This window comes from Moschus berezovskii, chromosome 28 (assembly GCF_049115385.1).
Source record: "Moschus berezovskii isolate FMDL1 chromosome 28, NW_MosBer_1.0, whole genome shotgun sequence".
Classification (NCBI taxonomy): Eukaryota; Metazoa; Chordata; class Mammalia; order Artiodactyla; family Moschidae; genus Moschus; species Moschus berezovskii.
The window spans coordinates 29,675,995-29,703,781 of record NC_142487.1 but is presented as its reverse complement, the minus strand read 5'-3'; the positions used below and the strand labels follow the sequence as shown (position 1 = coordinate 29,703,781).

Below are 27,787 nucleotides of genomic sequence, written 5' to 3'. Positions count from 1 at the left end.
CCCCATGGCTTTCCCGCACTTTTCCTCTGATGATTTTATTTTTAAATAGCACCGAAAGAAAGGCCGTAAGAGGCATGGTGAACAGCTCCACATTATGAACAAACACGTCCACATTCGTTCACAAAACACTGTCTAAGGAAAACTTCCACAAGGAGCAAAACTGGGCTCCCAGCTCAGACACCGGGAAAAGTAAAGGAGACGTGCGCGCTGGCGGGAGGAGAACTGCACAAGGCGCGCCAGAGACCGCAGTCTCTCCACCGAGGCTGCGTCCATGGAGGGCACCTGTTCCCAAACGCTCTCCAAAACGGACAAACGCCTGGGGAGAAACGAAAAGCCAGGGCATTCACAGTGGGGAGGTGACTTCAGGCAGCCTAACACGCAGGGAACTGGAGTCTTAGAAAAGAAGAGAGACCCGCAGAAAAACGTTTTGAAGAATTAACAGATAAAAATATTCCAAATCTGATGAAAATGACAAACTTACAGATACAAGAAGCTCAACAAACAGCAAGCAAAAGCAAGTAAAAAAGGCTTAACTGAGGCACATCAAAATCAAACTGCTGAAAAGCCGGGATAAAGGTGGGGGTGGGGGGCAGAGGGAAAGCACACCCTGCGAGGAACAAGGAGCAGAGGCCGCAGCTCTCCTCAGAAACAAGGCGGCAGACGGAGCAGCAGCGCCTTCAAGGACTGACAGGCAGACCGTCAGCCTTGCTCTCTAAACCAGTGAGAACCGCTTCCGGAAGCGAAGCTGCACAACAGAGATTTTCAGATGCACATACAAAAGCCAGCACTACAAGAAACGGGAAGTACGTGGGGCAGGAGAAAGTGACCCCGGCGGACGGGAACCTGGTTCCACACAGAAGAGCGAAGCGTATCGGGAATGACAGAGGGGAGCATGCATAAACGCTTTTTCTTATTTTAAAAATCACGTTAGGACAGTGGTTCTCAGGACTTCCCTGGCAGTCCATGGTTAAGACTTGACGCCTCCACTACGGGGGGCACAGGCTTGACCCTTCACTGGGGAACCAGGATCCCACACGCTGCAGGGTGCAGCCGAAAAACAAGCAAAGGGGACAGACAGTGGTTCAACAGGGGACATTCTGCACCCCAGAGTCGTCTTTGCTTGTAACGACTGGGGTGGTGTGATACTGGCATCCAGGGGGTAGAGGCTGAGGGTGCTGCTAAACATCCTACAATGCACAGGACACCCCATGCCTCCCCTGCTCCCCAACAGCAAGTAACCACCTGGCTCAAAATGTCGACAGTACTGAAGCTGAGAAGTACTTTGGGAAATAACTGTTTAAAGTAAGGTCATCACAGCGTATCTGGGGTTTGTAACAAAGCAGAGGTAAAACACGACAATAGGGCACGGAGAGGCGGAGCGCGGAGCGGCCGTGCACAACGCAAGCGCCTTGTCACACCTGAGGGAGGAGAGGCCATAATGAACTCGGTCAAGGCTGGGCTGCAGACCCGAGACGAACCGAACACACAGAGTGCAGCCAGGGAGGATAGAGAGAAGAGCTAGCAAGGAGCGAGAGACAGCCCAAAAGAATGGAGAGAGACTCAAACAGAAGACAAGTATCATTAAACCTAACCGCATCAGTGTTTTATCAAACGTAAAAATGCTCCGGACACTACCCCAAAAGAGTCAGGTTATATTAAAAAGACTTAACCACATGCTGCTTATAAGAAATATACTTTAAACATAAAAAGGCAAACAGGTTAAACGCAAAAAGGATTAGAAATGATATACAGTGGCCCCCTAACAACACAGGTTTAAACTCCATGGGGCCACTTCTTTGTTAATTTTTTCCCTCTAATACTACTATAAGTGACGTGAAAGTGAAGTCGCTCAGTCATGTCTGACTCTTTGCAACCCTGTGGACTGTAGCCCACCAGGCTCATCCATCCATGGGATTCTCCAGGCAAGAATACTGGAGTGGGTTGCCATTTCCTTCTCCAGGGAATCTTCTCAACCCAGGGATTGAACCCAGGTCTCCCGCATTGCAGGCAGACGCTTTAACCTCTGAGCCACCAGGGACCTGTACAATCTCTGCTAATGTGGAGCCTTGGATATAAAGGGCTAACTGTAAAGTGATGTACGGATTTCTGATGGTTGGTTGGTGCCTCTTATTCTGATGTAGTTGAAGGGCCAACTACACTATGCTAACACTAAACAAAAGGAAGCTAGAGTAGCTGCATTAATATCAGACAAAATATATTTCAGCATGAAGAATATTACAGAAATAGTTACTTCACAGTGATTAAAGGGTCAGTTCATCAGACTACTAACATTCTAAATGTTTATGCACTTCACAGCAGAGCTCTGAAATACACGAAGCAGAAGCTGAGAGGTCCACAAGGAGACAGACAAGCCTAGAATTACAGCCTCTCAGGCGCCGACAGGAAAGCAGACGGAAAATCAGTGAGCAGTCACGGCTTGAACATTTTCAACAAACCTGATCTAAATGACAACCTACCCAATTTTTTTCCAAATGCACACAAAATATTTACCATAATAAACCATATTTTGGGCCAGAAAATGCCTTAATAATATTTTAAAAGATTCAAGTGATTTAAAGTATGTTCTCCAACTACCCTGGGAAAATTGCTTAGGAGGAAACTTATAGCTCTAAATGTTTAGAATATTAATACCCTCAGCTCAAATCAGTAAGCCAAACTTATACCTTAAGAAGCTAGAAATTTACAAGCACAATAAATCCAAACAAGCAGAAAATAATAAAAATAAGAGCAGACGTCAATGAAATAGAAAACAAAAAGACAACAACAAAAAAATTCAATGAAACCAAAAGCTGGTTCTTTGAGAATTATCAATAAAACTGATAGACCTGAAACCAATTTGATCAGGATAAAAAGACAAATGACAAATACATCAGGAAAGAGAGCGGGAAGAGACATCACTAGAGAGCCTACAGACAGGAAAAGGAGAATAATGGTGTATTATGGCCAACAAATTTGAAAACTAGATGAAATGGATAAATTCTTTGACAGACATAAATTACTAAAGTTCATTCAAGAAGAAAGAGATAATCCTATATTAAAGAAATCACATATTTAGTTATAAACCAAAGAAAACTCCAGGCCCAGGTGGAATTCATTGGCAAATACTACCAAAAATTTAGGAAGAAATAGTATCAAGGCTACAGAAACTCTTCCAGAAGGCTGTGGAATCCTGAAGACAAGATACTCTTCAAGTCAGTTTATGAGATGAGGCCAGCATCACCCTGATATCAAAATCAGACACCACAAGGAAAAATCACTGTGAATACAGACGCGATCCACAAATTAGAAGAAAACTGAGCCCAGCAGAATATAAAAAGGGTAATACATCATGACCACATTGAAACTTATCCTGAAAACGCACAGCGGATTCAACATTTTAAAATCAATCCAATTCATTATCTCTACAGACTAACACAAGAAACAATATGATCGCCTCAACCGATGCAGAAAAAGCCTACGAAAAACAATCTGACACACATGATAAAAACCCTCAGCAAGCCAGGAGAGAAGGGACGCAGAGAAGTCTGCGTCTTCTGTAATGGACCACATCACACTGTCAGCCAAGAGGAAGGCCCGACGCGTCAGGCCCGCAGTGTGAGTGCCACTCTGTTTCCTGACCCAAGGAAACGCAGTCAGCATGGCAACCACAGTTCCACCGTTTACTGTCCACGAAGGAAAGCGAGACAGCAGTTCTCAGTACCGGATGCCCGTCAGAATCACCTGGGGGTGGTTGTAAAGCATTCTGGTTTGATGGTCCTCGGCTGGAGAGTGTCCTTTAGTGCTCTGCACCTGACTGATGCTAACGTGCACCTAGGGCTGGAGGCCGCCAGCCTCCTGAGGGCGTCCGCACTGTCGGTCCCCCTCGGCCCCGCCTGCTCTGATGCTGTGGGTTCTTACTCCGTAGCCAACTAAAGGGCGACCATCCTAATCTACAGGAGCCTGTGCTTTGCTGCTGCTCAGTCTCTCAGTCACATCCAACTCTTGGCGACCCCACTGACTGCAGCCCACCAGGCTCCTCTGCCCACGGGATTCTCCAGGCAAGAACACTGGAGGGGGCTGCCATGCCCTCCTCCAGGGGATCTTCCCCACCCAGGGGTCACACCTACGTCTCCTGCGTTGCAGGTGGATTCTTCACCCGCACTGATTATCAGCACCCCTTCATAAAAAGCGAGCCTGCAGAGCAGGATTACAATTCTCAAAAAACCAACATCTGCATGTGAGACAGGGAAGGCTGGTGAAGAGAGGGAAGAGAAAGGAGTTAAGATGGACAGGACCTGGTGGCAAGACAAGCAGCTGACATTATAGAGAGGAGACATCAAACTCCTGACAAGCTGACAGACTGCAAAGAACAGCTCCACAGAAACGCTGTCAGCACCGAAAGGGATCACGAGTAGGGACAACCAAGGCTACTCCTGTTGCTGTAACACTACCCCTGTTTTGCTTGGCAAACAGGCTTCAGAGAAAGATAAAGGGGTTTTTCAAAAGAGCGGGGATGCGTTTCAATACTCACGCCTTCTCCAATCACGGGAGTCTCACAGAGACACGATGTGTCAGTCACACCGTCTCCTAGCAACCTCTCTCAGGGAGGGAGGGTGTGCTGCCAAGCGGGGCTGAGCTAATGCTCCCGCCTAAGTCACGTGGTGGTCTCCCTCTGGGGAAGCATGCCGGATGGAATAGAGGTGGCACGGGAAAGTCTGTGCCAGCGATGGGCTTCTCTCTGCCTTGCTACGGCGGGGAGGCGGGCAGGCAGCAGGTCTCATTCCAAAGTTTCCACTTACTTGTTTTTCACCCCTGAAGCTTCGGTGTAACCGTGGCTCCACACAGCTGGTGCTCCAGAAGCATCGCCCGCCGAAGGCTGATCAATCTTGAAACAGCGGATATTACTGATCAGAAAGATGGAGGGGCCGGGAATCATTAAAACAGAACACGTGCTCATTGCTACCTTTACCTGAGAAACAGGACACACCTAAGCACTCTGGGCTTACCGCTTCTCACTGTGTTTGATCTGAGATGTTTATCAGCAGTGAGAACTAGCTACTCATCGTAACGAAAACCAAGGGGCATATACACAGAGCACAGAGACGAGCTTATCAGCATCAAACGGCAGTTACTGAGGGCTTCCACACTCCGCCCTGGGTGGCTGCTCTCTGCTGGGAATGGAAGGCTCTCAACCTTGGCATGAGAACAGGAACTATTTAAGTTAGGTGTGTTCTCACAACAGGAAACCCAGATGTGAAGAGAACGAACCCTCAGCTGCAATCATACTGTGCTTGGACGGCGTGAGAGAGTTCTGCAACGTTTATCCTCGAGTCCAATACCCGCTCACATCACGCCTTCACACGTTTACAGAACATTACTGGGGACCTGCCGCTCCCTGACTCTTCCAGTTCTTCCCTCACTTGCATAGCCAACCATGCTGAGACCAATATCATAAAGTTATGAAATAAATGAGGGGAATTCAATAAATTTCATGTTAACTACATATATATAAACAGGGAGACAAGTTCTTATCTCACCTTGGCTGTGGTATGCTGTAATTGGTCCAACAGGACCCCAAACAGAAATATTAAAAGAGTAAACCCTCAAACGCAGTTCATTAAAAACCAGCCTACGAGAAAGGATTCAATGCCCATGAACAGGGAATCATACAGATATGCAGCAGGTTCTTAAAAGGCCGCCCACCACATGGTGAGATAAATCCCTGTTTGTAAACTGTCACTAGTTTCTTCTCCTGTTACTTAGAGAAAGGGCGTATAACGCCAACACCTAAACACTCTGTCCTGAGCCCAGGAATTTAAATTATCTGTTGGCATTCATTAACTCCAAAATATAGTAAACACTGAATACCATTCCTAAGAAGCAGTCAACTCAGAAGTAAATCAATATCTAATATTAACTTTGAGTCTAGAAATATTTGGTGGCAATTTCTTTGAAATTTAAAACTATTTCATTAAACAGAAGTTTCTACTCTTAATTACCAGAAGGCATTCACTTTTTCCTTTATCCTAAAAAGCTGAAAAACATAAATATCACAGATGGTGCCAATGGAAAGTTCTGAAATAAAATACCTCATTTTACAACAGGGGGATATATCCTCTTTTCAAACACATCAATAAAAGGGGTATTTAAAAAACATCTGCTCCTGTCTGCTTTCCATATGACCTGGTACCAGATCTGATCCACGGACCACGGTAAGCAATGTACTGGGTTTCTTAAGGTGTATCTCACAGCTTCTCACTGCATTTTTTGCTTACTTTTCTGAGCTCTAGAGAAAAATGGAAGGTTCCTTTCTAAAGACATTTATACTTAAAAAAAAAACCACACAGAACAGAGAGCCTTTAAAGAATTCCACCTCCTAGCCTGATTATTAAGGAAAAGAATAACCCTGTCCCCACCCCAATCCTTTCCAGTGAAGCAGCACTCATCCTCCGCCTGGCTGAGAACAGTGTGGCCCGCGGCTGTCTGAAGGGAGCAGGGCGCATCCTGAGAGGAGGCTGAGGGGATCTGGGAGCCGGAGCTTAACCCCGTGGAGGGCTCACCACACGGACCGACGCTGCCTTGTGGAGAACAGACCGGCCAGCCCTCGACACAGGGTCTGAGTTACACGCTAGGTATGGAACCTCCACCACGTGATTAAGGGGCCACAACTGTCCAGACACTGGGCACAGGGCGGCACTGCCACCTGAAGATGCTACGCTGTCGCTGTCTGGCACCAAGCACTTAAACCCGGGAGCACACCGTGCTTCGCGGCAGGCGCTCCGGCCGCTCCAGTGACATGTGCTCTTCGGTGGAGAAGTTAACAGGCACTGTCCTAGGCCTGTATAATAGTGGGGTCATTCCATTATCTATATGGTTCTGCACTGTTTTCTAATTACATCGTGAAAATCTCCCCGTGTGATTTTATACTCATCCTGAATGTAATTAGAAACATCTTGATGACTATCTCTATGCCTAAAATGAACACATTTCTGATTACTTTTTAGAATAAAATCTTTACCACAGAAAACCTTGATTTAGATATACGAATACTTTGAAAAGTCTGACAGAGAGAGCCAATGGCTTTTTAAAAAACTTATATAAATGGACAGTCCTCCATCAGCACCAATTTGAGGGGGAAAATGTTATCATTTAAATATTTTATTTAATATTTCCTTGATACACTAATAAAGTTGCACATTGATCTCTTCATGTAACTACCTGTACTTTGTTAAATGTTAATGTCCTTTGATTACTTTCTGCTTGAATGAGTGCTCAGCATTATTGACTCATGCATAACTATATATAACATAAATATCAAAACCAATCTACACATACTGACTTCTCTTGTGACTCCCCCACTCTCTTTTTTGGCCTTAAAAGTTCTTTCCTGGTTTGTGAATATATTTATATGATTTCTTCTTACTTTTAAAATTATTTCATTTTACAGATTTAGCTCTTTAATTCAGCTGGAGTTTATTTTGGTGTGCAAAAGAAATTTGACTTTTATTTTTCTCCAAAGAGCTGCTTCTATTTATTAACAACTTTTTACACAACTATTTTTAACACAAAATGACACGTCATATTTGCAAACACTCAAAAGTTACCTGTATAAGGATGAAATATGTCTTGATGAGCCATGTATTCTCAGTTCTGAAAAGTCCCTTAGACAATGTGTAGAACACCCTCCCTTAAAGATGAAACAACTAAGGTCTGGACACACTGCGGGGCCTGGGCCCAGGCTCTGCATCCTGGTAAAACCGTGCAGAGCTGCGGATCTCCTGTGTCTTTACGTCTCCCTTTCTACTTTGTTTTCATTATTCTCATCTCTTTCTGTCTGGACACTTTCTCAAAAACTTTCTGGAAGGACATGTGAGTATCCAATTATCTGAAAAAAATTTTTGGCTGTCCGTCCATCTTGGTGAACTACAGACTCACAAATCACTTCAAGTCTGTGCAGACAGACCCATTCCATTTAATGTTTGCACTGAGCGGGAAATGTCCTGCTCAGGGAACAGTGCGGGGCTGTGGCGCCTCACAAAGGACTCACTTCAGCAGCTCCAGGGTTCTGTGGTCAAGGGCGAGCCGGGGGTTTCCAGTCAGGTCCAGCTCTTGCAGCTTCGGAGGCAGGTTTTCTGGCAACGTGACTTCAGTTAGCTCGTTACAGCTCAGGTCCACGCACTGAAGGAAAAGTGGAAACAAGAAAACATGGCCTGCAGGAGTGGTTCAAGTGGTTCTAATGTTCTGTTGCAGGAGAATCAGTCTGACGATTCACTGCACCATGACGGCCAAACGCAGGAACTGTGTCTGTCTGCTGTTCAGCCCTAAACATTTACAACGGACTAGGGCCTCCCTCGGAGAAGGCAATGGCAAGCCACTCCAGTACTCTTGCCTAGAAAATCCCATGGATGGAGGAGCCTGGTGGGCTGCAGTCCATGGGGTTGCTACTAGTTGGACACGACTGAGCGACTTCACTTTCACTTTTCACTTTCACACATCGGAGAAGGAAATGGCAACCCACTCCAGTGTTCTTGCCTGGAGAATCCCAGGGACGGCGGAGCCTGGTGGGCTGCCGTCTATGGGGTCGCAGAGAGTCGGACACGACTAAAGCGACTTAGCAGCAGCAGCAGCAGCAGCAGGGCTTCCCTGGTGGCTCAGATGGTAAAGAACCCACCTGCAATGCAGGAGACCCAGGTTTGATCCCTGGGTTGGGAAGGTCCCCTGGAGGAGGAAGTGGCAACCCACTCCAGTATTCTTGCCTGGAGAATCCCATGGACAGAGGAGCCTGGTGGGCTACAGTCCATAGGGTCGCAAAGAATCAGACATGACTACACCACCACCACCACTACCCTTTAACACCTGAACACAACCAGTGTTAGAATTCTAAATCTTTCTTTAGTATTATTAATATAAAATCATAAATGTAGGTACAATTTCATTTCACTTATTCTAGATCTTCACTCTCATCACCTTTGATAGCATTAATACTTTCAACAGAAGTGCAAGAAGTCACTTAATCTAAATGTTAATAATAGGGACATGGTCATCTCCTTTTTGTTGTTCTTCCAATTACAAATAATGGTTGCATGTCACCTGGACTTGAATGAAACCCTGATAACACTGCTTCATAATGGGCTATCCTGGTAGCATGGTCTGTATACATCAGTACAGAGAAAAGAACACATCACATGGTGTCAATACAATCTCCTGATGGTGATGAAATATGAGCTTAAGGACGGACAGGTGTGGGTACTGTAGAAGGCTAAATGGCTGACACAAACGAACTTGGAGGTCAGAGTATGTAGTAAGGGGAAAGATTAAAGACATTGTGGAACATCAATGAATTTTATAAATTGGTTAGCAACGTTTTTTAATGTTACCTCTAAAGATTTAAACTTTTACAATTCCATAGACATAAAATTGCTCCTTCTTTAAATTATCAGATTATAAACAAGTTCGGCGGGGTATCATTTATGAAGGTGACCTTGGGGACAGCGATACGGATCCTAAGAGACAGGTTCAGTACCAGCACGCCCAGGCCCATCCGGCCACCAGACCCAAACTCCCTGCAGCCAGTTCCGTGCTGTCTAGTTCCACTGTCCTGTTCTGACCGACATCTCGTTTGCCCTGAGGACTATGGCGCTTCCCGACTTTGCTTCCAGCCTGCTTTCCCTCTGACCTGCTCCCCACCGTGCTGCCGGGGTGGTTTTCTGCTGCGGCTTGTTCCACCTCGTTCCACTCCAGCCTCGGTCTTTCTGCCGCTCCCTGCCACCCTTCAACCTGCCCCTGAACTGCTCAGCTGGTCAGCTGTGGCCTTTAGCCCGCCTCTCAGCACCGGCTTCCTCTCACGCGCTTTCGGCTGTCAGAGTGAGCTCTCGCGCCAACGTGCTCTCACCTGTCTGGGCCCTTGCACACCTCCCTTCACGTTCTCCCTGCTGCATCTCCTCCCATGTCTGATGCCTTTGTAGCACACTGCACAAAGCAGCTCAATGATGCTCTCACCAAAAGGAGAAACAAACAAATGACTGCCTGCCGCTTCGTAGACAATTATTTGTTGACTGAATAAATGAACAGATCTTAATGGATCTGTTAGGATGAGAACTGCAATATACATGTTGAGGTTAAATTCAGTCTAGAGTAAGTAGAACTGCAAAGGAATTGAAATGTTTTTGAATGTGACTGCTTTTGCATGAGAAGGTAACTCATTCCATTAAGGTCAGACTGAGTAGAGAAACACCCCGAATTTAGTTGTGCATGCTGAAGGAGGTTTATTCCAGAAATTACAGGACATTGATATCTGGTACCAACCTCTGGTGTTAACACAGATAGTAAGTGCTTTGCTTACAAGCACTATTTCCTGTTCTTTTAATAGTCTTCCACAAATGCTTGTTGACTGAATAAGCAAAAGAAGAACAATTAAAAGTGTTAATTGCTCAGCTGTGTCTGACTTTTTGCAATTCCATGGACTGCAGCCCACGAGGCTCCTCTGTCCATAGGATTCTCCAGGCAAGAATACTGGACTGGGTTGCCATTCCCTTCTCCATTAATTTGTAAAGACCCCTCCTTTTAAGTTTATATACAGTATCTCTGATTTTTCTCAACTGGCTTTTAGATTTAAGAAACCTTATTGACAACACCTTGACAAAAATGACCATCAGGGTAAAACTTATTTCAAAAAAATCCTCAATTCGCCAATTAGTATTCCATTCCTGCAAATAGTAAATTCCCTTAAACACCAAAACTGTTTCTAAAATCTGACTAATGAAACGCATCCTGCTGCTGCTGCTGCTAAGTCACTTCAGTCGTGTCCGACTCTGTGTGACCCCATAGACGGCAGCGCATCAGGCTCCCCCGTCCCTGGGATTCTCCAGGCAGGAACACTGGAGTGGGTTGCCATTTCCTTCTCCAATGTGTGAAAGTGAAAAGTGAAAGTGAAGTCGCTCAGTCATGTCTGACTCGTAGCGACCCCATGGACTGCAGCCCACCAGGCTCCTCCGTCCATGGGATTTTCTAGGCAAGAGTACTGGAGTGGCTTGCCATTGCCTTCTCCAGAAATGCATCCTATATATAAAGCAATTCCTTTTCATCATTTCTTCTTCGAACTGGTTACATGCGCCCCTTGGGGAGAGTCAGTGGTATATCACAAAGTTACAGGACACCCGGCCTGTGCTTCTGAGGGTGTCCTTGTTACTCATAAGACTATGGAGCCTTCACTTTGATATTAAGACTGAAAGAAATGGTAAAAGAGTAGAACACAAAATTAGCATGTAATTTTAGATCAGAAAGGAGACATCAAAGCAGCTTATAGATGATTGCAGGGCATACTCCAGACTCTGGGGCATGCAGGCTCTCTTCTCTTCTCCCTGCGGACAGCAGACCATCGAGAGCAGGGAGGTGCCTGCTTCCCGGCCAGCCTCTCGAGGACACACGGTCACGAGTGCTCCTTTCCCCGGAGCACCTCTGACGGGATGCCCTTCACACATATGACTCTCAGAGGCCCAGTTGCTTATCTGCATGCACACACAGCCCACCTCATAAGATGCAAGCGGTGTTTGGTTGGAAAGGGCGTGGCTTTCTGTTTAAAAGACCTGCTGAAATAATTTTTCAAACTTGAGTTAAAAAAACAAATCAATCTGTCTGAGTTAATATATTACCCCGACTCAGAGAGAGAGACTATTCAGGCCCAGCTTTCCTCCGGGCTGTGTGGCCAGTGCAGCAGGGAGAAAAGTGGCTTCTACGGTCCTGTCCTGGGAGACACTGCTTCATGCCTTTACCACAGCTTTTGTTCCCAACACGAATGGATGCCAGATTCCCCAAATTTTAGAAGAATTCCTAAATAACGAATACCCAGACTCCAGGACCAGAAAGACAATTGTTCCTGCTTCCTGGTTTTTGGATATTTCAGTTCCTGGGTGACCTGTTGAGTCTAGAAGGTCAGCTACCCCAACCAAACTGCCAACTAACCGGTCCCTGGCATGGCTCTCTTTCCCTTACCCTCCTCTGTGAAGAATTAATGCCTTCTCTTTCATCTGCATTGACCCACCACTTCCCCATGTGCTTTGTGTTTTATGACTGAGCTGGTCTCTTGCGCTCATCCCACTTTAGAAACAACAAACATGGCTTGATTCCAAGGGAAATTCAACTTCCTGGAGCCATTGTTTTCAAGAGTATGGCGTATTAAACATACTTCGTACTCCATTTCCCAGTGAAAACAACAGTCCTAGAGATGACATCACTCAGCTTATCCAAATGGTTTATTACTTCACAGCACAAACATGAAAATAACCTTCTGCGGAGAACTTAAAACATTTTAAAATATGCTGTCCACCTAGTGGCCAGAATCAGGACCCTACAGGAAACGGAAAATTTGACAAAAGTTTCTGGTATATGGTGTTTAAATTTCATCTGCTGTGTCACACGTTAATTTTACCTGCTTAAACCACACTTTGAAAACAGCAGGAATGTGTCACTAATTGGAAATAATTCAACGAGGAGCTTGAGTTTTGTTGCAAAGCTCCGACACTAACGATGTGGCGGCCGTGGAGTGAGGTGAGGGGCCCTGGGTGAGAGGGGCTGAGGGCCACCGGGCGGCTCCGCTGCTCTCTGGGCCACCAGCACGGGGTCCTGGATGAGGCTGTTGACCCGGGCCAGCCGAGCCGAGCCTGGCTGACGTGGTGACTCGAGGGCCAGGTTTTCCTCTCTAGCTGAGTGGCGGTGGATCTGTGCCCAGAAGGAGGTGTGTCTATTTTAGAATCAGAACAGAACACGACCTGCTCCAGAACACAGGACTGGTGGTGGGTTTGGAAGAAAGGGCTGAACAATGGTGAAGACAGTAATCCTAGGGAACAGAGCTTCTACGATTGGGTGCCCTTGAATGCACCAGAAGACTCTAACAAATTAACTTTATTCCTACTAACTTATATGACCTTCTGGCCCACATAGAGAATTTGTTGCCTGATGATCACTCTGTGAGATCTCACTGAATGCACCAGAATGAGGCAAGCCTACACCTACATTTTACCCAAGATTAGGGGAGGCATGTGGTCTCTGTTCTAGGGGTATGCGAACAATGGCCTGATTTTACAAGTTTCAAAAATTACCTTTTAGTATATATAGTTTAGTAAGAAAACTTGTTTATCCTTTTAAATGATAATTGGTTTTAAAGCTTTGGTAACAAAGCTGTGAATAAGCCCTCTCCTTTAATGTCTTAAAAGATAAGACTGCTCACAGAGAACTAGCTAAGTGTAACAGGACCTTATTCTTCTTTAAATTATGTTATCTGCTAATGTTTATAACAATAATTTTAATACTTTTATGAAGCACTTTACAATTACTGGACTTCACTTTAAAGAAGCATTAAGAATATAATCTAGGATTACTAGTGTCAGTCACTCCGTCACGTCCAGCTCTTTGCCAACCCACGGACTGCAGCCTGCCAGGCTCCTCTGTCCACGGGATTCTCCAAGCAGGAATACTGGGGTGGGTTGCCATTCCTTGTCAGGGGATCTTCCCTCCAAACCCAGGGATCAAACCTGGGTCTCCTGCATTGCAGGCGGATGGATTCTCACCATCTGAACCACAGTAAAATTTTAACATAGGCTAGAGTATTTCAACTTATAAAAAATGATTTCTTTTATATTAAAAACATGTTTTACGGTCAGTTTGCAGTGACGACTCATAGGTATTTTATCATTTGTTTACAGCCACTACTTTTACCAGGAATTTTCTTTTGGATGGTTTAAATGTGTGTAAATAGAAAATCCCATGGATGGAGCAGCCTGGTGGGCTGCAGTCCGTGGGGTCACTAAGGGTCGGACACGACTGAGCCACTTCACTTTCCCTTTTCACTTTCACACATTGGAGAAGGAAATGGCAGCCCACTCCAGTGTCCTTGCCTGGAGAATCCCGGGGACGGGGGAGCCTGGTGGGCTGCCGTCTATGGGGTCACACAGAGTCGGACACGACTGAAGTGACTCAGCAGCAGCAGCAGCAGGTACTTACACTTAAAATACTCTCATATGAAATATGAATGAGTGGTTTCTCGTATGAAAGAATACTAAAACATTAATCCAGAGTTCTCAAACAGTGCAACTATTCCTTTTTCAATAACACTATCTGTCCAGGGCTGCAAAGTTCATACATTTGTACGTAAAGGATACTTCATACTGCTCATCACCGCCCACCCCTCCAAATAAAACCCCAACAACAAAACATCTCTTGGTCATGGGACTGCTGGATCAGAAAGACTGGGCATTTTTAACATAAGGAAAATACCAAGATATAATACCTGGGATTTTTAAAAAAAATTTTTTTAAATAATACCAAAAGTAAAGTTTTAAAAGTGTCTGTAGGACTTCCCTGGTGGTCCAGTGGTGGGGACCCTGCATTTTCACTGCCAGAGCCCTGGGTATAAACCCTGGGCGGGGGGAACTGAGACCCCACAAGCCACTGGTGCAGCTCCAGCCACACACCCTCCCCCACCCCCAACGCAGGGGCTGCAAAGCAGGGCACAGAGAGCAGACCACAGGGAAGGAATTAAATGAAACACAAAGGCACCGATTTTAAAAGCCAGGAACCCAAGGAAGGGTCTAAGAGAAATTTTGCTTTTGCAGAACAACATTCATATTGTGCAAAATCTCGTCAAAACTTGAAAAATGTAAACGTCTATGCATATTTTAAACCAGATACTTAAAAACAAAAGAATCTACAACTAACAGTTTGGTGACATTAGAAGACAGATGCAGAAAATAAGAGCAGCGCACGGGAGGTTAACCCTGAGGCCGGGGTGCACAGGGCCGTTTAATGAGCCCCCGAGACACACCACACCCCTCCCAGGATCAGCCGGCGAGCAGCCCCCGGCAGGCTCAGCTGTCAGCACAGCTCCTGTGCTGGAATCAGAGAAGCCTGTGCCTAAGTGACAGGCTTCCTGGATTCTGTTGATCATCAGCCAAAACAGTTGCTCCATATAATCAACATCAGAGCTGACCCCTATGGAGGCCTCGTCACTAAAAATAGTCCACATTTAGTGCTCTCGTTGGACTTCTTACTTCTATTTCAGATGCTTTACATGTTTTATTTCATTTCATCCTCACAGCAACGCAACTCTGTACTGTTCTTTCCCTCACTGTACAGATGAGGGAACAGAACAGTTAAGTGATATTTAGCTGGACTCCAACTCTAGATCTATTCCTTTCAGAAGCCCACCTCTCACCCACAAAGGTGCTATAAAGCACAAACAGAACACTTCTGGGACTTCCCTGGCGGTGCAGTGGTTAAGACCGTGCCTCCACTGCAGAGGTCTGGGTTCCATCTCTGGTCAGGGAACTAAGATCGCGTGAGCCAGACGGCATGGCAAAAAAAAAAAAAAAAATTCTGCTAGTTTTCAGTAAGTGTTCTAAAATGCCACAGTCATATATGAGATGACAGTGCTCAAGTAAAATACTTCATGGCCTAAAGTGCGCGCACACACACACGGCTCATACACGCCTCAACCATATAAACGTACTCCTGTGATGAAAAATCGTTCACGCTATTCAGTGTCTTCAAATAGGATGACATTTGTTCCTTTTCAGATCAGAATATATCCTGAGTCTATAACCAGAGGTTTATTTTCTTTATTAAGCATAAAACTAATAATCAGAAATACTGAGACACAAATGAAAGAACTTCTTACTCTTTGTGCCAAAAAAAACCCGTTAGATGACATTCCTTCTAGTGAACAGGTTTCGTCCCGTGAGACTGCTCATAGTCAGGAGGTGCAGAAAGCCTCTGCCACCAAGCTGCCGTCTTCACTGACACAAACCACCTTCCTTTTCAGCACCTCAGCTTCCTTGCCTACCAAATGGGAGATACTACTTGTTCTGCCAGAGTCATTCAACTCAAGGGCATGTCTGGTCATTGAAACAGCAGTGAGACTACATCTGCACATGGAATTACTACTACCCCACAGTGCCGTGGGGATGCCGCTGTTTAGTCGGGGCGTGGGGTGCGGGGTGCTGCCGACTCTTTCAAACTCCTATTGAGCCTGGCTCAGCCTGTGGGTCTCACAGACAGCCTGGAGAAAGGTGTGACAGGTGCTGTGAGATGGGACGAGCGAGGTGGCTGCGCGGCTGGTGTCCAGTCACAAGCAGTGTTCGATCCCTTGTGACCCCACGGACGGTAGCCCGCCGGGCTCCTGTGTCCAGGGGACCCCCAGGCAAGAACACTGGAGTGGGCGGCCATTCCCTCCTGGGGGCGTCTTCCTGACCCAGGGATGAGACTCGGTCTCCCGTGTCTCTGCAGGCAGACTCCTGACCTCTGAGCCACCCTGCCCACTCCCAGGCCAGGGTTTCTTGTTTACTGGTTTTTCCCCCTCGGCCAACTCAGCAGTGTGGCCCAGCAGTGAGGAAGGATGGAGCAGGAACAACAGAGACGTCTTCATTCCGAGGAAAGCCAGTGAGGGTGCGACATCCTGAACCGGTGACTCACAGGAAACACATCTCTCTGCAGACCTGAAGCCGGCGGTTACGGGCTCGGACCACGTACCTTGATTTCTGGGAGCTGCATAACTTCAGGGAAGACTTCGATGCAGTTGGAGTGAGCGGCCACTGTGTGCACGCGCCGGCAGTTCATGATGGTCGTCGGGATGGCCTTCAGCTTATTCCCACTGAGGTCAATCTCTTCAAGTTCCTCCAGTTTTGCCATTTTACTAAAGAGAAAATCCAAGGTGGACAAGTCACAAAATAATTAGAAAGAAATTGAAAAAGAAAATACTAATAATAGATAAAGAGAACCAAAGGGTAATTTAGTCTGAAGATTCTTTAAAGATTCACTTAGAATCATTTTAACAAATGATTTGTTAAATCACTTTTTCACTACTGTTTTTGAGGATCAAAGTATTTTAACACCTCCTTTCTTACTACAGGGGGTTCCCTGGTGGCTCAGACAGTAAAGAATCTGCTTGCAATGCAGGAGACGCAAGAAACCCGAGTTCAATCACTGGGTCAGGAAGATCCCCTAGAGTAGGAAATAGCAAACCACTGCAGCATTCTGGCCTGGAGAATTCCACGGACACAGAAGCCTGGTGGACTACAGTCCATGGGGTCGCAAAGAGTTGGACACGACTGAGAAACTAATACACACACTTTTCTTACTACAAAACAAAAAGTCTTAGCTTCAACTCTTTAAATTGGCAACAAGAAGAAAATCAGATGTCCTTTTCCTATTAAAACTCTGTGTGTGAATTAAGTTATCCTGACAACAATCACTTTGCTATGTGGCTTAGTCTGAACTTCAGTGAAAATTCCACTCGAACAGGTCAAAAGTTAGCATTAATCTAGTATATGTGCTCTAAAGAGCTCCGTGTAACAGCAGGACTTCTTTGTACTGGCACTGAACCCTCAGGGAGGAGAAGAGGGAACGGGTTACATGAAGACATGCTTTCTCCTGAAACCCCACTCCCGAAATTCCTCCGATGTCACGTGTGATAACGAAGTAGCGGTTAGGAGAATGCTGACGGGCCGCCTGGGTCACCTCGAGACTGTCTGTGTGAGTGTGTCAGTCACTCAGTCGTGTCCAACTCCAAGACCCCACGGACTACTGCCCACCAGGCTCCTCTGTCCATGGAATTCTCCAGGCAAGAACACTGGAGTGGGTAGTCATTCCCTTCCCCAGGGGATCCTCCCCTCCCGGGGATCGAACCCAGGTCTCCTGCACTGCAGGCGGATTCTTTACTGTCTGAGCCACTGAGGGCCAAATTCAATCTGTACCCAAAGAAATTTCTCTCAGCTTCTGCTAAATATCTACAGAAAGCACCTTTCTGACTTTACCTTAATAACACACTCTAATATAATTTCCCTGGTAGCTCAGCTGGTAAAGAATCCACCTGTAATGCAGGAGACCTGGGTTCGACCTCTGGGTTGGGAAGATCCCCTGTAGAAGGGAAAGGCTACCCACTCCAGTATTCTGGCCTGGAGAATTCGTGGACCGTATAGTCCATGGGGTCTCAAGAGTCGGACACGACTGAGCGACTTTCACTTTCAATATAATTTAACGTTTTGTTTAAGGATGTCTTTTATTGTTTAATCTTAACCTATAGTCTAGAATTAACATTAGTTATATTAATCAATAATTACAGTAACCAAATAAAGAAAAATTCCAGAGTTAGGGGTTTCCTCTATTTTCTGTAAATCTAGAGGGAGAAAGTTCCCCCGCCCCCACCCCCAGCCACAGGCCCACAGGCGTCTATCGCTCTGACCCCTTTCCCACCGCGGGTGATGCTGGAGTCTTAACAGGCACCAGTGAGTACGACTCAAACCTTCAATGTGAATCATTCCGTTTGCAGTTATTGGTATCTGACCTGCTGCTGCAGTTTCACTTGTCACAATAAAGCATCCAAACAATTTAGCAAGAAACCCTTTATTGCCCTTCTGCTGTTTCTCAAAAATAAAGGCTACTTTATTTGATTACTTGAAGATATACACCAAAGACACAAGAACTAAGTTTTTACCTTATGAAGTCAGATCTTTCAATATCATAAACATTCAACGTGGTATTATGATATGCTACAAACACCCCTGTATGTACAGACTGTGAAGTAATCCATCTGATAGCCTGGATTTGTAAGAGATTGTTATCTGAATACGTCATCATATTTTGAAAAGAAATGGGAAGAAATCAATAAGCAACAGGCATGAAAAAAGATTCGAAATATGGAAATCAGGCCCAAGGAAGAAAATGTTAGAGAAATTTCCATGCCTCAACACAGAAGGAAAGTGGGAAAAAAAAACAAGTTTCTGTATTTAGGGCGGTCAGCAGTGGCCTGGGTCACTGGGGGAGCCCTCAGAGCCTGAGTGGTGGCCATTCCTCCTGCCGTGATGGGTCACTGACCACCTCAAAGAGGATGGGGAGCCCTTTCAGGGATGTTATTCTTACGGGACCACCATGGTTTCTTCTAAAAATATCATTTCGTTCCATAGTAAAAGAAAAATACATAACAATTAAAAAGAAAAAGATAAAGAAAAACATTAACATCAAATGAGCGGGAGACAATAAATAAATGTATAGAACAAAACAGAGCAATGCTAGAAGTCAACGCATATCTGGGCCTCCCCGTTTTAGTAAGGGCTTCAACAGACTGCTAACCTTGATGGCCACAGAGAGGGGCTATGCCAATATTCTGCTTTGGCCCACTGCTAAGCTGCAGCTAACAGCAGAATACCACAGGGGTTAGTGTTTGCTTCTCTGATGTGTAGGTGTAAGTTCTAGGGCCTGACTTGTTAAATGGATAAATGCCAATGACAGAAGCAGAGTAAGTCCTCCATGGCAGGCTCGGTGTGCAGATTCATTCAAAGCAAGATACAATGCTACTGTTTCCCAGATTACAAATTCAAATTAAAATAGACCTAAAAGTGGAATCTTCTGAGAGCCGTAAATTACTTCCACTGTCACAGTTTCTATGATCGAATAAGCCACCACTGCTTTTTATACCATAAACACAAAGCTATTAGCTGATTAAGAACCGTCAGGTTCCTAGTTAACGTTCTCATTCTTGCCATACTATGTTAATTTTTTTTTAAATTAATTTGACTGGTTAATAGGAAGCAAAAGAAAAAATATACCTTGTAAATAATATACTTTGTTTCAAAATCATAAGAACAGTCTAGCAACTGGGTCCTTGGATACATTCATATTAGAAAAATAAACACATTCCTCTTTAGCGGAATGTTGATAATGGCTTATAGAAAAGAGGAATAAGCTTAAACTATTTGGAAAATAAATATTTTAGTTTTTGCCTTTCCACCTATGAACCCATTCTCAGAAATGCAATGAAGGATGCCACTCTGTAATCTCTTACCTTGCGGGAAAACTGTGAAGTCGGTTGTAGGCCATGTGAAGAATCTTCAGATGGGGGTGTCCGGTTAACAAGGGTACACATTTATCTGTGAGGTTGTTATTCGTCAAGTACAACTCCTGTAAGATGCTGTTGGTCTCCTCTGAAAGTGTGGCTGGAGGGAGGGTTTCCAGTCTGTTTGCAGATGCATTTAGGAATCTCAGGCTACAATGACAAAACACAACAAAATCATGCTGATAAGTCAGAGCTCCACTCCAGAATTCTCGACAAATCTACAAGTTTTCTGATGGGTACCTGCCATGCTGGAAACTGGGTTTAGAAACACGAATTTAAAGATAGGTTTTAGCTTTGACAGACATATAGATATGACTCCACAACCTATTCTGAACACAATAATTACCTACATGTGTTAACTACAAAGAGACAGAGATCAGTTTCTTTTGTTTGCTCTTTCTGGCTGCACTGTGTGGCTTGCAGGATCTTAGTTCCCTGATGGAACCCTTGCCCCTTGCAGTGGAAGCATGGAGTCCTAACCACTGGACTGCCAGGGAATTCCCTAGAAGAAAATTTTTATGGAAGTACAAAAGTAAAAGGAAGTCATATTTTATAGCTGGTGGGGAGTAGCTAATATTCTGTCTTAAGAAAGAGAAACACAATTGCCTATTTTAAAATAAGAGTTTTCATAGCAATAAAACAATTAGATGTTAGATCACAATACAACTAAATCACACAGTGACCAAGTCCTTTTCAGGATGCTGTATGAACCGTATTTTACTGACGTATATTCAAAACTGCAAGAGATAACTTGTTCTGTAGTAAAATAATGGAATACTATGTATCAGTGAAAATGAAGAACTGCATGTATCAATAGGATGAATCTGAAAAATATGGTACTAATTAGAGACTCTAGATAACAGGATACACTGCACAATTCCATAATTACAGAGTTCAAACTCAGGCAAAACTAACCTACAACATTAAACATCAGGGAAGGGAGGCAGTGTCTAGGAGACAGCTGCTAATGTTTCCACACGATACTGTCTGGTTCTTAATCTGGGTGCTGGCCACATGACTATGTTCACTTTGAGAAAATTTATCAAGTACTATACTTGCAATAGAAGGAAATGGGCTACTCACGCCAGTACTCTTGCCTGGAGAACTCTATGGACAGAGAAGCCTGGCGGGCTACAGTCCATGGGGTTGCAAAGAATTGGAAACGAGTGAGCAACTCACACTTTCATACTTACGGTCCCATTCTATATTTATATGTTAATAAAATTTACATGGAAACATACATATTAATATCGGCTATCAGTCACCCAAATGACAGTGTGAACAACAGCTAAACTATGAAGAAGGTTTTCGTACTTGAGATACAGTTACTGTGAACCACAGATAAATGCAAGATGCAAGGCTGGAGAACTGAAACAGAACCCTTGCTGGGATCAGGTTCCCAAGCGCTGAAAAGGGAAGCTGAGGGCGCCGCAGGGCCTGGGCAGACAACCCTGTGCGTCCCGGTGATCTCCAGCACGCGCGCGCCGTCGTGGGGCCGCGGTGACCGAGCACACAGGCTGTCCAGCCCACAGGACCCACCTGCCACGGTTACCAAGGTCAAAGCTGCCTTGCTCCCCAACCCCTACCTGGAACGAATCACTCTGTTAATGAACTGACTTTCATTTCAAAACCACCCAGGTTTGAAACATCATGCATTCAATTCGGGACTATTTTACCATGCCTTAGGTAAAAAAAGAATAAAATCTTCCTTAAAAAGAAAGACTCTGGAATACCAGGTACAGATATTTTTAATCCACCACGAAAACTGTTGTTCCAAGCTTTCAATCCACTAATTCAATACGCCGATCTTGCAGCCCTTACACACACACACCCGTCCACGACGTAGCTAAGGAAAAGCAGCTTCCCCCAAAATAGAACAGTTTCCATTAAAGAAACACGTATTCCGTAGACATTTTCTTAAAAAAAAAAAAAAGAAAAGGAAGTTAGAAAAGGGCTGTACAGACCATAAATAGTCATGGGAAATTACAGTCATGTGTGCTACAGAGAAGAAAATAAAGGTCATTCATGCAGTGTCTGAAATGGCTTTGAACTAGGAAGGAAACCCATCCCAGCACCACAGTTCTTCAAAGCACTTTTACGACTCTCTCATTTTATCACCTGACTTAAATACCCTGTTAGGATTTCTCCAGTGTAGAATTAAAAAACATTAAAATGCACTGCCCTAAAACACTTTGGAATAGGGCTAACTGAGAAACTCTGACAATCTCATTAAAACACAATTCTCTAGGAAATACGTAGTTATAAACACATGAAAAGAAAAGAAATTAACTCATGAGTATCTGCATTATTTTTAGGCCAGGAAAAAAAGAAGGAAATTTGTTTCAAAAAAGGAAAAAAGATTGACTAGTGAATGCTCACCTAGAAAACTACTAAAGGAACTTTAAAAACTCCTTACAACACGGAAGTGATTTCCAGAAAGACCTGTCCACTCATCTTGTTGAAATTTGCCTGTACTGAAGCTTATACTCTTTATGGGAAACTGAGGGGGCGGGGTGGGGGAATCCCACATTCCACTCCTCCAGGAAATAAAACTATGTTGAAACTACATGGCTAGTTTCGAAAGATTGAGTTTGAACTGAATAAAGCCTGATTAAATCATCTTGTTAGTTAATGGTCAAAGAACAAACAACTGGGCTAAAAACATTTTTGATTATAATCGTCTCAGGGAAATTAAATTCAATACCCATCCTTCAAGAAATAAAACACACCTGTCACACAACCACACATTTCATCAGAAGGCAGATTAGCTGGTTTAATCGTCTATGTGTTATATCCATCAGAGTGAGCAACTGCTTTAATTCTGTAAAATGTCTCCAGTCCGGGTAACAGTTTTACTCAATAAATAGGGTGTAAAACCCTACCCCCCTCTGCTTTCAAAATCTTCCGGAGAGTTAAATTCCTAAAGCACTGAGTTAGGTTTCAACTCCGTATGATATGGGAGAAGGTCCTCAGGCTTCTCCCTTGTAGATTTTTGCAGAAACTGCATAGAAGACTTGTTTAATACGCCATGAAGACTTTGTTCACTACTCAGCCCTCTCATGAAGACCAGAGAAAAGCAGCTGCATGTCGCTGCCTGCTTCCGGTCAAGTACTCTGCAGAGACCACAGCTCCTTCCCATTTCCTGGTTCATCTGACCCCCCACCATCCAGAGATGCCCCTGTTCTACTGCACAGAACACAAACTGAACCTGAGAAAAGTAAAATTACTTGGCTGCTGTTAAATAGCAGTTAGTGGCTGTGTGCGCGCACGCGGGCTCAGCCATGTCCAACTCTTTGGGACCCCATGGACTGTAGCCCGCCATGGGATTCTCCACGCAAGAATACTAGAGTGGGTTGCCATTCCCTTCTCCAGGGGATCTTCCTAACCCAAGGATCTTTGCTATCTTGAGCCACCAGGGAAGCTCCAAAAGACAGGTGTCTCTTTCATCTCCTGCACTGGTAGACAGGTTCTTTGACACGAGCGCCACCTGGGAAATCAGTGTGGCAGAGTCAGAAATAAACGTAGATCTCACTGACCCTAAAGACTCCACTGTGTGAAAGGGGTAGGGTTCGTGCTCAGTCGTGTCTGACTCTGCGCAACCCCACGGGCTGTAGCCTGCCAGGCTCCTCTGTCCATGGGCTTGCCAGACAAGAAGAGTGGAGTGGGTAGTCATTCCCTTCTCCAGGGGATCTTTCCGACCCAGAGATCTTTGCCATCTGAGCCAGAAGGGCAGCCCCACAAAAGCCCATGAGTACCTAATATAGTTCTCCAAAATTTAACTGACAGAAACAGAAATAATAAAACATTTTCCAGAGGACATTTTCATGTCATCTTCCCCCAAAACCCTGGAGGTCAAGCAGAGCACCTGCTGGGCAGCGTGAAGACCACACCCCCCACACACTTCAAACTCTAGCTCTAAAACAGCGGCGCACACGGCACAGCACTCAAACCTTTCCTCAGCAAAGAGTGACGCTGTGGAGAAAGGACACTCACACAGGACTCCTGCCCTGAAGCATCTGGAGAGCCACCCACGATGGCAGGAGACAAATCCGCTCCCTGTTCTTGAGCGATCCCTCTGTTCCCCCCGGCACATTCTGTCCATCCGTTCTGGCTCCTCTAGGGATTTCTGTTTTGCTTTTGTTTTTTTAGTAATTCCCAGCACATCCTTAAATTTTACAGCCAGATTCTGTCCTTGAAACGAAGATGTACGTATTTGCAGGCAGACTAGGTATTCTGCATTCAAATTATTTTCTATGCAGATAGGTATTGTGACTGGTGGTCTATTAAAAATGCAAAAGCTTAAGACCAAAAGCACACTGAAATCCTTCAACTTTTATACAAGCCCCTGATTTCTGGCCCTCAAAATCCTTCAGTTCAGTTCAGTTCAGTTCAGTCGCTCAGTCGTGTCCGACTCTCCGCGACCCCATGAATCACAGCACGCCAGGCCTCCCTGTCCATCACCAACTCCCGGAGTACACTCAAACTCATGTCCACAGAGTCGGTGATGCCATCCAGCCATCTCATTCTCCGTCGTCCCCTTCTCCTCCCGCCCCCAACCTTTCCCAGCATCAGAGTCTTTTCCAGTGAGTCAACTCGTCTCATGAGGTGGCCAAAGTATTGGAGTTTCAGCTTTAGCATCAGTCCCTCCAATGAACATCCAGGAATCCTTAACAGGTGTCAAACAAAATGCTCTAAATTACTTATGATGTGTCTACACAACGCAATGCTTTTAACAATGTTATCTATCTTCAAAAGACTGGTAGCTGTTAAAGCAGGGACTTTCAAACTTTTCATTAGTGGCAACCAAGAGTACAACACGCATTTTACATGACCACCGAGTGAAGCTGCAAGACACACACATAAAAACAAACGCTTCTTGCAACAGTGTTTAACCGCACTCTGTCTCACACGGATATTCCCAGCCCATTTTTTCAGTGCTGTTGCTGCTGCTGCTGCTAAGTCGCTTCAGTCGTGTCCGACTCTGTGCGACCCCATAGATGGCTGTTAGAAACCCACTGAATTACTACATCCCCACTTACCAGTTTGAAAAAAGGATGCCTATTATTCATTGTACAGCAACACCACTTAATAGTGAGACTGCATGGGAAGAGAAAGTACATACGTATAGCCTAAAAGAACGTACACGTTATTATTTGGCAAGGTCTGAAAACGTGCCTGGCTTGGGCAATAAAGATCATAAGCCTACGGAGCAAGGGAACAAAGATCATACAGACGGAAGACGCGCTGAACAAGAGCTCAGAACGGATTAACTTTAAGCACTAAGCGCAATTATGCCAAGAGCCAGCACTGAGGCGACACTGAGCCCATCTGCAGCCCGCGTCCCGACTCAGCCACTCACCCACACACGGCATCGCTCTGGTCCGGAACCCAGAGGACTGCACATGCCATCTCCTTCTCGCGCCTCACACGTCTCCTTCCATCAGTGTGATTTGCTTCAAATGACCTTGACTTTTGAAAAGTACAATCATTTTGTGGAATGTTTCTCAATTTAGATTTGTGTGATGTTTTATTATCATTAGAATAATGTAATACACTTCTACCAAAAACACGCAAAAGTGATGTTCTCACTCTGGAAGTTCTGTGATTCTCAACTTTACCTCCCAGATATTCTTATTAATTAGGTCAGGGTCATGTATGGATGTGAGAGTTGGACTGTGAAGAAAGCTGATTGCCAAAGAATTGATGCTTTTGAACTGTGGTGCTGGAGAAGACTCATGAGAGTCCCTTATACTGCAAGGAAATCCAACCAGTCCATCCTAAAGGAGATCAGTCCTGGGTGTTCATTGGAAGGACTGATGCTAAAGCTGAAACTCCAATACTTTGGCCACCTCACGCGACGAGTTGACTCACTGGAAAAGAGTCTGATGCTAGGAAGGATTGGGGGCGGGAGGAGAAGGGGACGACAGAGAATGAGACGGCTGGATGGCATCACCGATTCGATGGACATGAGTTTGAGTGAACTCTGGGAGTTGTGATGGACAGGGAGGCCTGGCGTGCTGTGATTCATGGGGTCACGGAGAGTCAGACACGACTGAGCGACAGAACTGCACTGAACTGAAGGTTCAAATAGAGGAAGGCATGGTAACCCACTGCAGTATTCTTGCCTGGGGAATCCCCTTGGACAGAGGAACCTGGCGGGCTACAGTAGTCCATGGGGTTGCAAAGAGTTGGACATGACTGAATGACTAAGCACAGCACACAAGGCTTCAAAAATCTATACAGAATTAAGAATTCTGATGACTGTCCAAGTTGAATCAGTAGAAATGAGAAAATGGCCAGAAAAATGCATGTTTAGTAGGTAATCTAGGGGATCCTGAACACCCTTTGAGGAACACTTTTATTTCACTATGGCTATCAAAACATCAGAACTTCACAAGAAAGCTCTATTCCCTTAGGAAAAATAATACAGGCAATCTAGCTCTTCAAAATGTCAGAAATTTTCTATCTTTGCCAAAAGGCACCAGTTGTCATGGTCAATTGATCATGCTTTCCCAAATCTTCTATTCCCTGTGAGTCCCTTTGATATTCACACCCATTCTGTCTGAGTCATTAAAACGTATGGTCTGTAATGTGACTAAAACTCTGGGACTATTTTAATAATTACGATGTACTTCAATAATTACGATGAACTTCATTTCTAATCCCTTTGAGTCCCTTTGATACTCACACCCATTCTGTCTGAGTCATTGAAACGTGTGGTCTGCAATGTGACCGATACTCTGGGAATATTTCAATAATTACGATGAACTTCACTTGTACATACACTCTGTTCTCCTTCCCATCCCCTGAAAACACCTTGTTTTGCTCCAACCAGGGGGAAAAAACAGACCCTAATCTCCATGTATAACAGCAATCTATAACTCTCCTATAAAAAGCCCCTTGTGGCTTTGTTAATTAGACTCATCTCATCAGAAGTAGTTCTTGGGCCATGATGTAAGAGTGTGAATGCAAAATGGCCCAGGAATCAGCCATCACGCCAAGCTCTCAGGAGGAGCAGCAGGATGGCGACACCTCACCCATCCACTCCGGTGGCCCAGAGTGGGATATCCACTCCCACTCCTGCCCATCTGCTGAAGAACACTGATTATCTGAAACTCTTTTGGGGGTTTCCATCAGGAAAATTCTGAACTCTCGGTACAATGGGAGGACTAGGCCAGCTAAGACCCAGATCAGAATATCTGCCAGTTTCCCTCACAGAACCATGTCCTGTCTTGATCACAAGATACAAACTCACAGTCCACTTATCGGCAAATAGGGCCCAAAATATTACACATCTGTCTATAGTCACTGGGCTGCCAGTCAAAAGACACAACATTCAAAGAAAAACATGGAGAGTAAACTCATAAACTTAAATTGCTAATTCAAGTCATTAGAATTTTAATACAACGGGTCTGAAGGTGCTCTGGAGCCACAACCGCTGAGCGGGCATGCTCCAGACCCGTGCTCTGCAACGGGGGACCCACAGCACCGAGAAGCCATGCACCTCAGCCAGGAGCAGCCTCCACCCTCCAAACCAGGGAAGAGCCCCAGCATAGCCAAAAACAAACCAATAAGAGTATGGGGGAAACTGGCCTGAAGCTTCCAGAGGAAGCTGAGGACATCACTGGAAGTCATCTAAGGTAGGTTCCTCGCTGTTCTCCAGGTAACTGCTACCAGGTCAAGCAGATGAAAAGACACCATCCCAAAGCTATAATATCTCACAGACAATATTAGGCAATTAAAACCATGATACTGTGTTTTAGCAGCAAGATTCAGAGCTAAAGAAATCTCCCTAGAAAGAGAGTTCAACCTTTTGCTGTGTCCAATAACACGTTTTTCTGACCTCTCATGAAACTTCCAAGCACAAGTTCTCTTTAGAGAACAAACTAAACCATTTTTAACTTA

At 44.9% G+C, this 27,787-nt stretch overlaps 1 protein-coding gene across 2 annotated transcripts in view; it reads right to left on the bottom strand.

Moving 5' to 3' along the window:
- PHLPP1 (PH domain and leucine rich repeat protein phosphatase 1) overlaps positions 1-27,787 on the bottom strand; it is a 223,934-nt gene that overhangs the window by 7,530 nt on the left and 188,617 nt on the right. For both annotated transcript variants that reach the window (XM_088833391.1, XM_055417492.2), the window contains 4 exons: positions 19,832-20,032; positions 16,522-16,684; positions 8,048-8,178; positions 4,800-4,904 (listed from right to left, as the gene is read on the bottom strand). In XM_088833391.1, the coding sequence (XP_088689517.1) occupies positions 4,800-4,904; positions 8,048-8,178; positions 16,522-16,684; positions 19,832-20,032 (600 nt within the window). The remainder of the gene's footprint in view (positions 1-4,799; positions 4,905-8,047; positions 8,179-16,521; positions 16,685-19,831; positions 20,033-27,787) is intronic.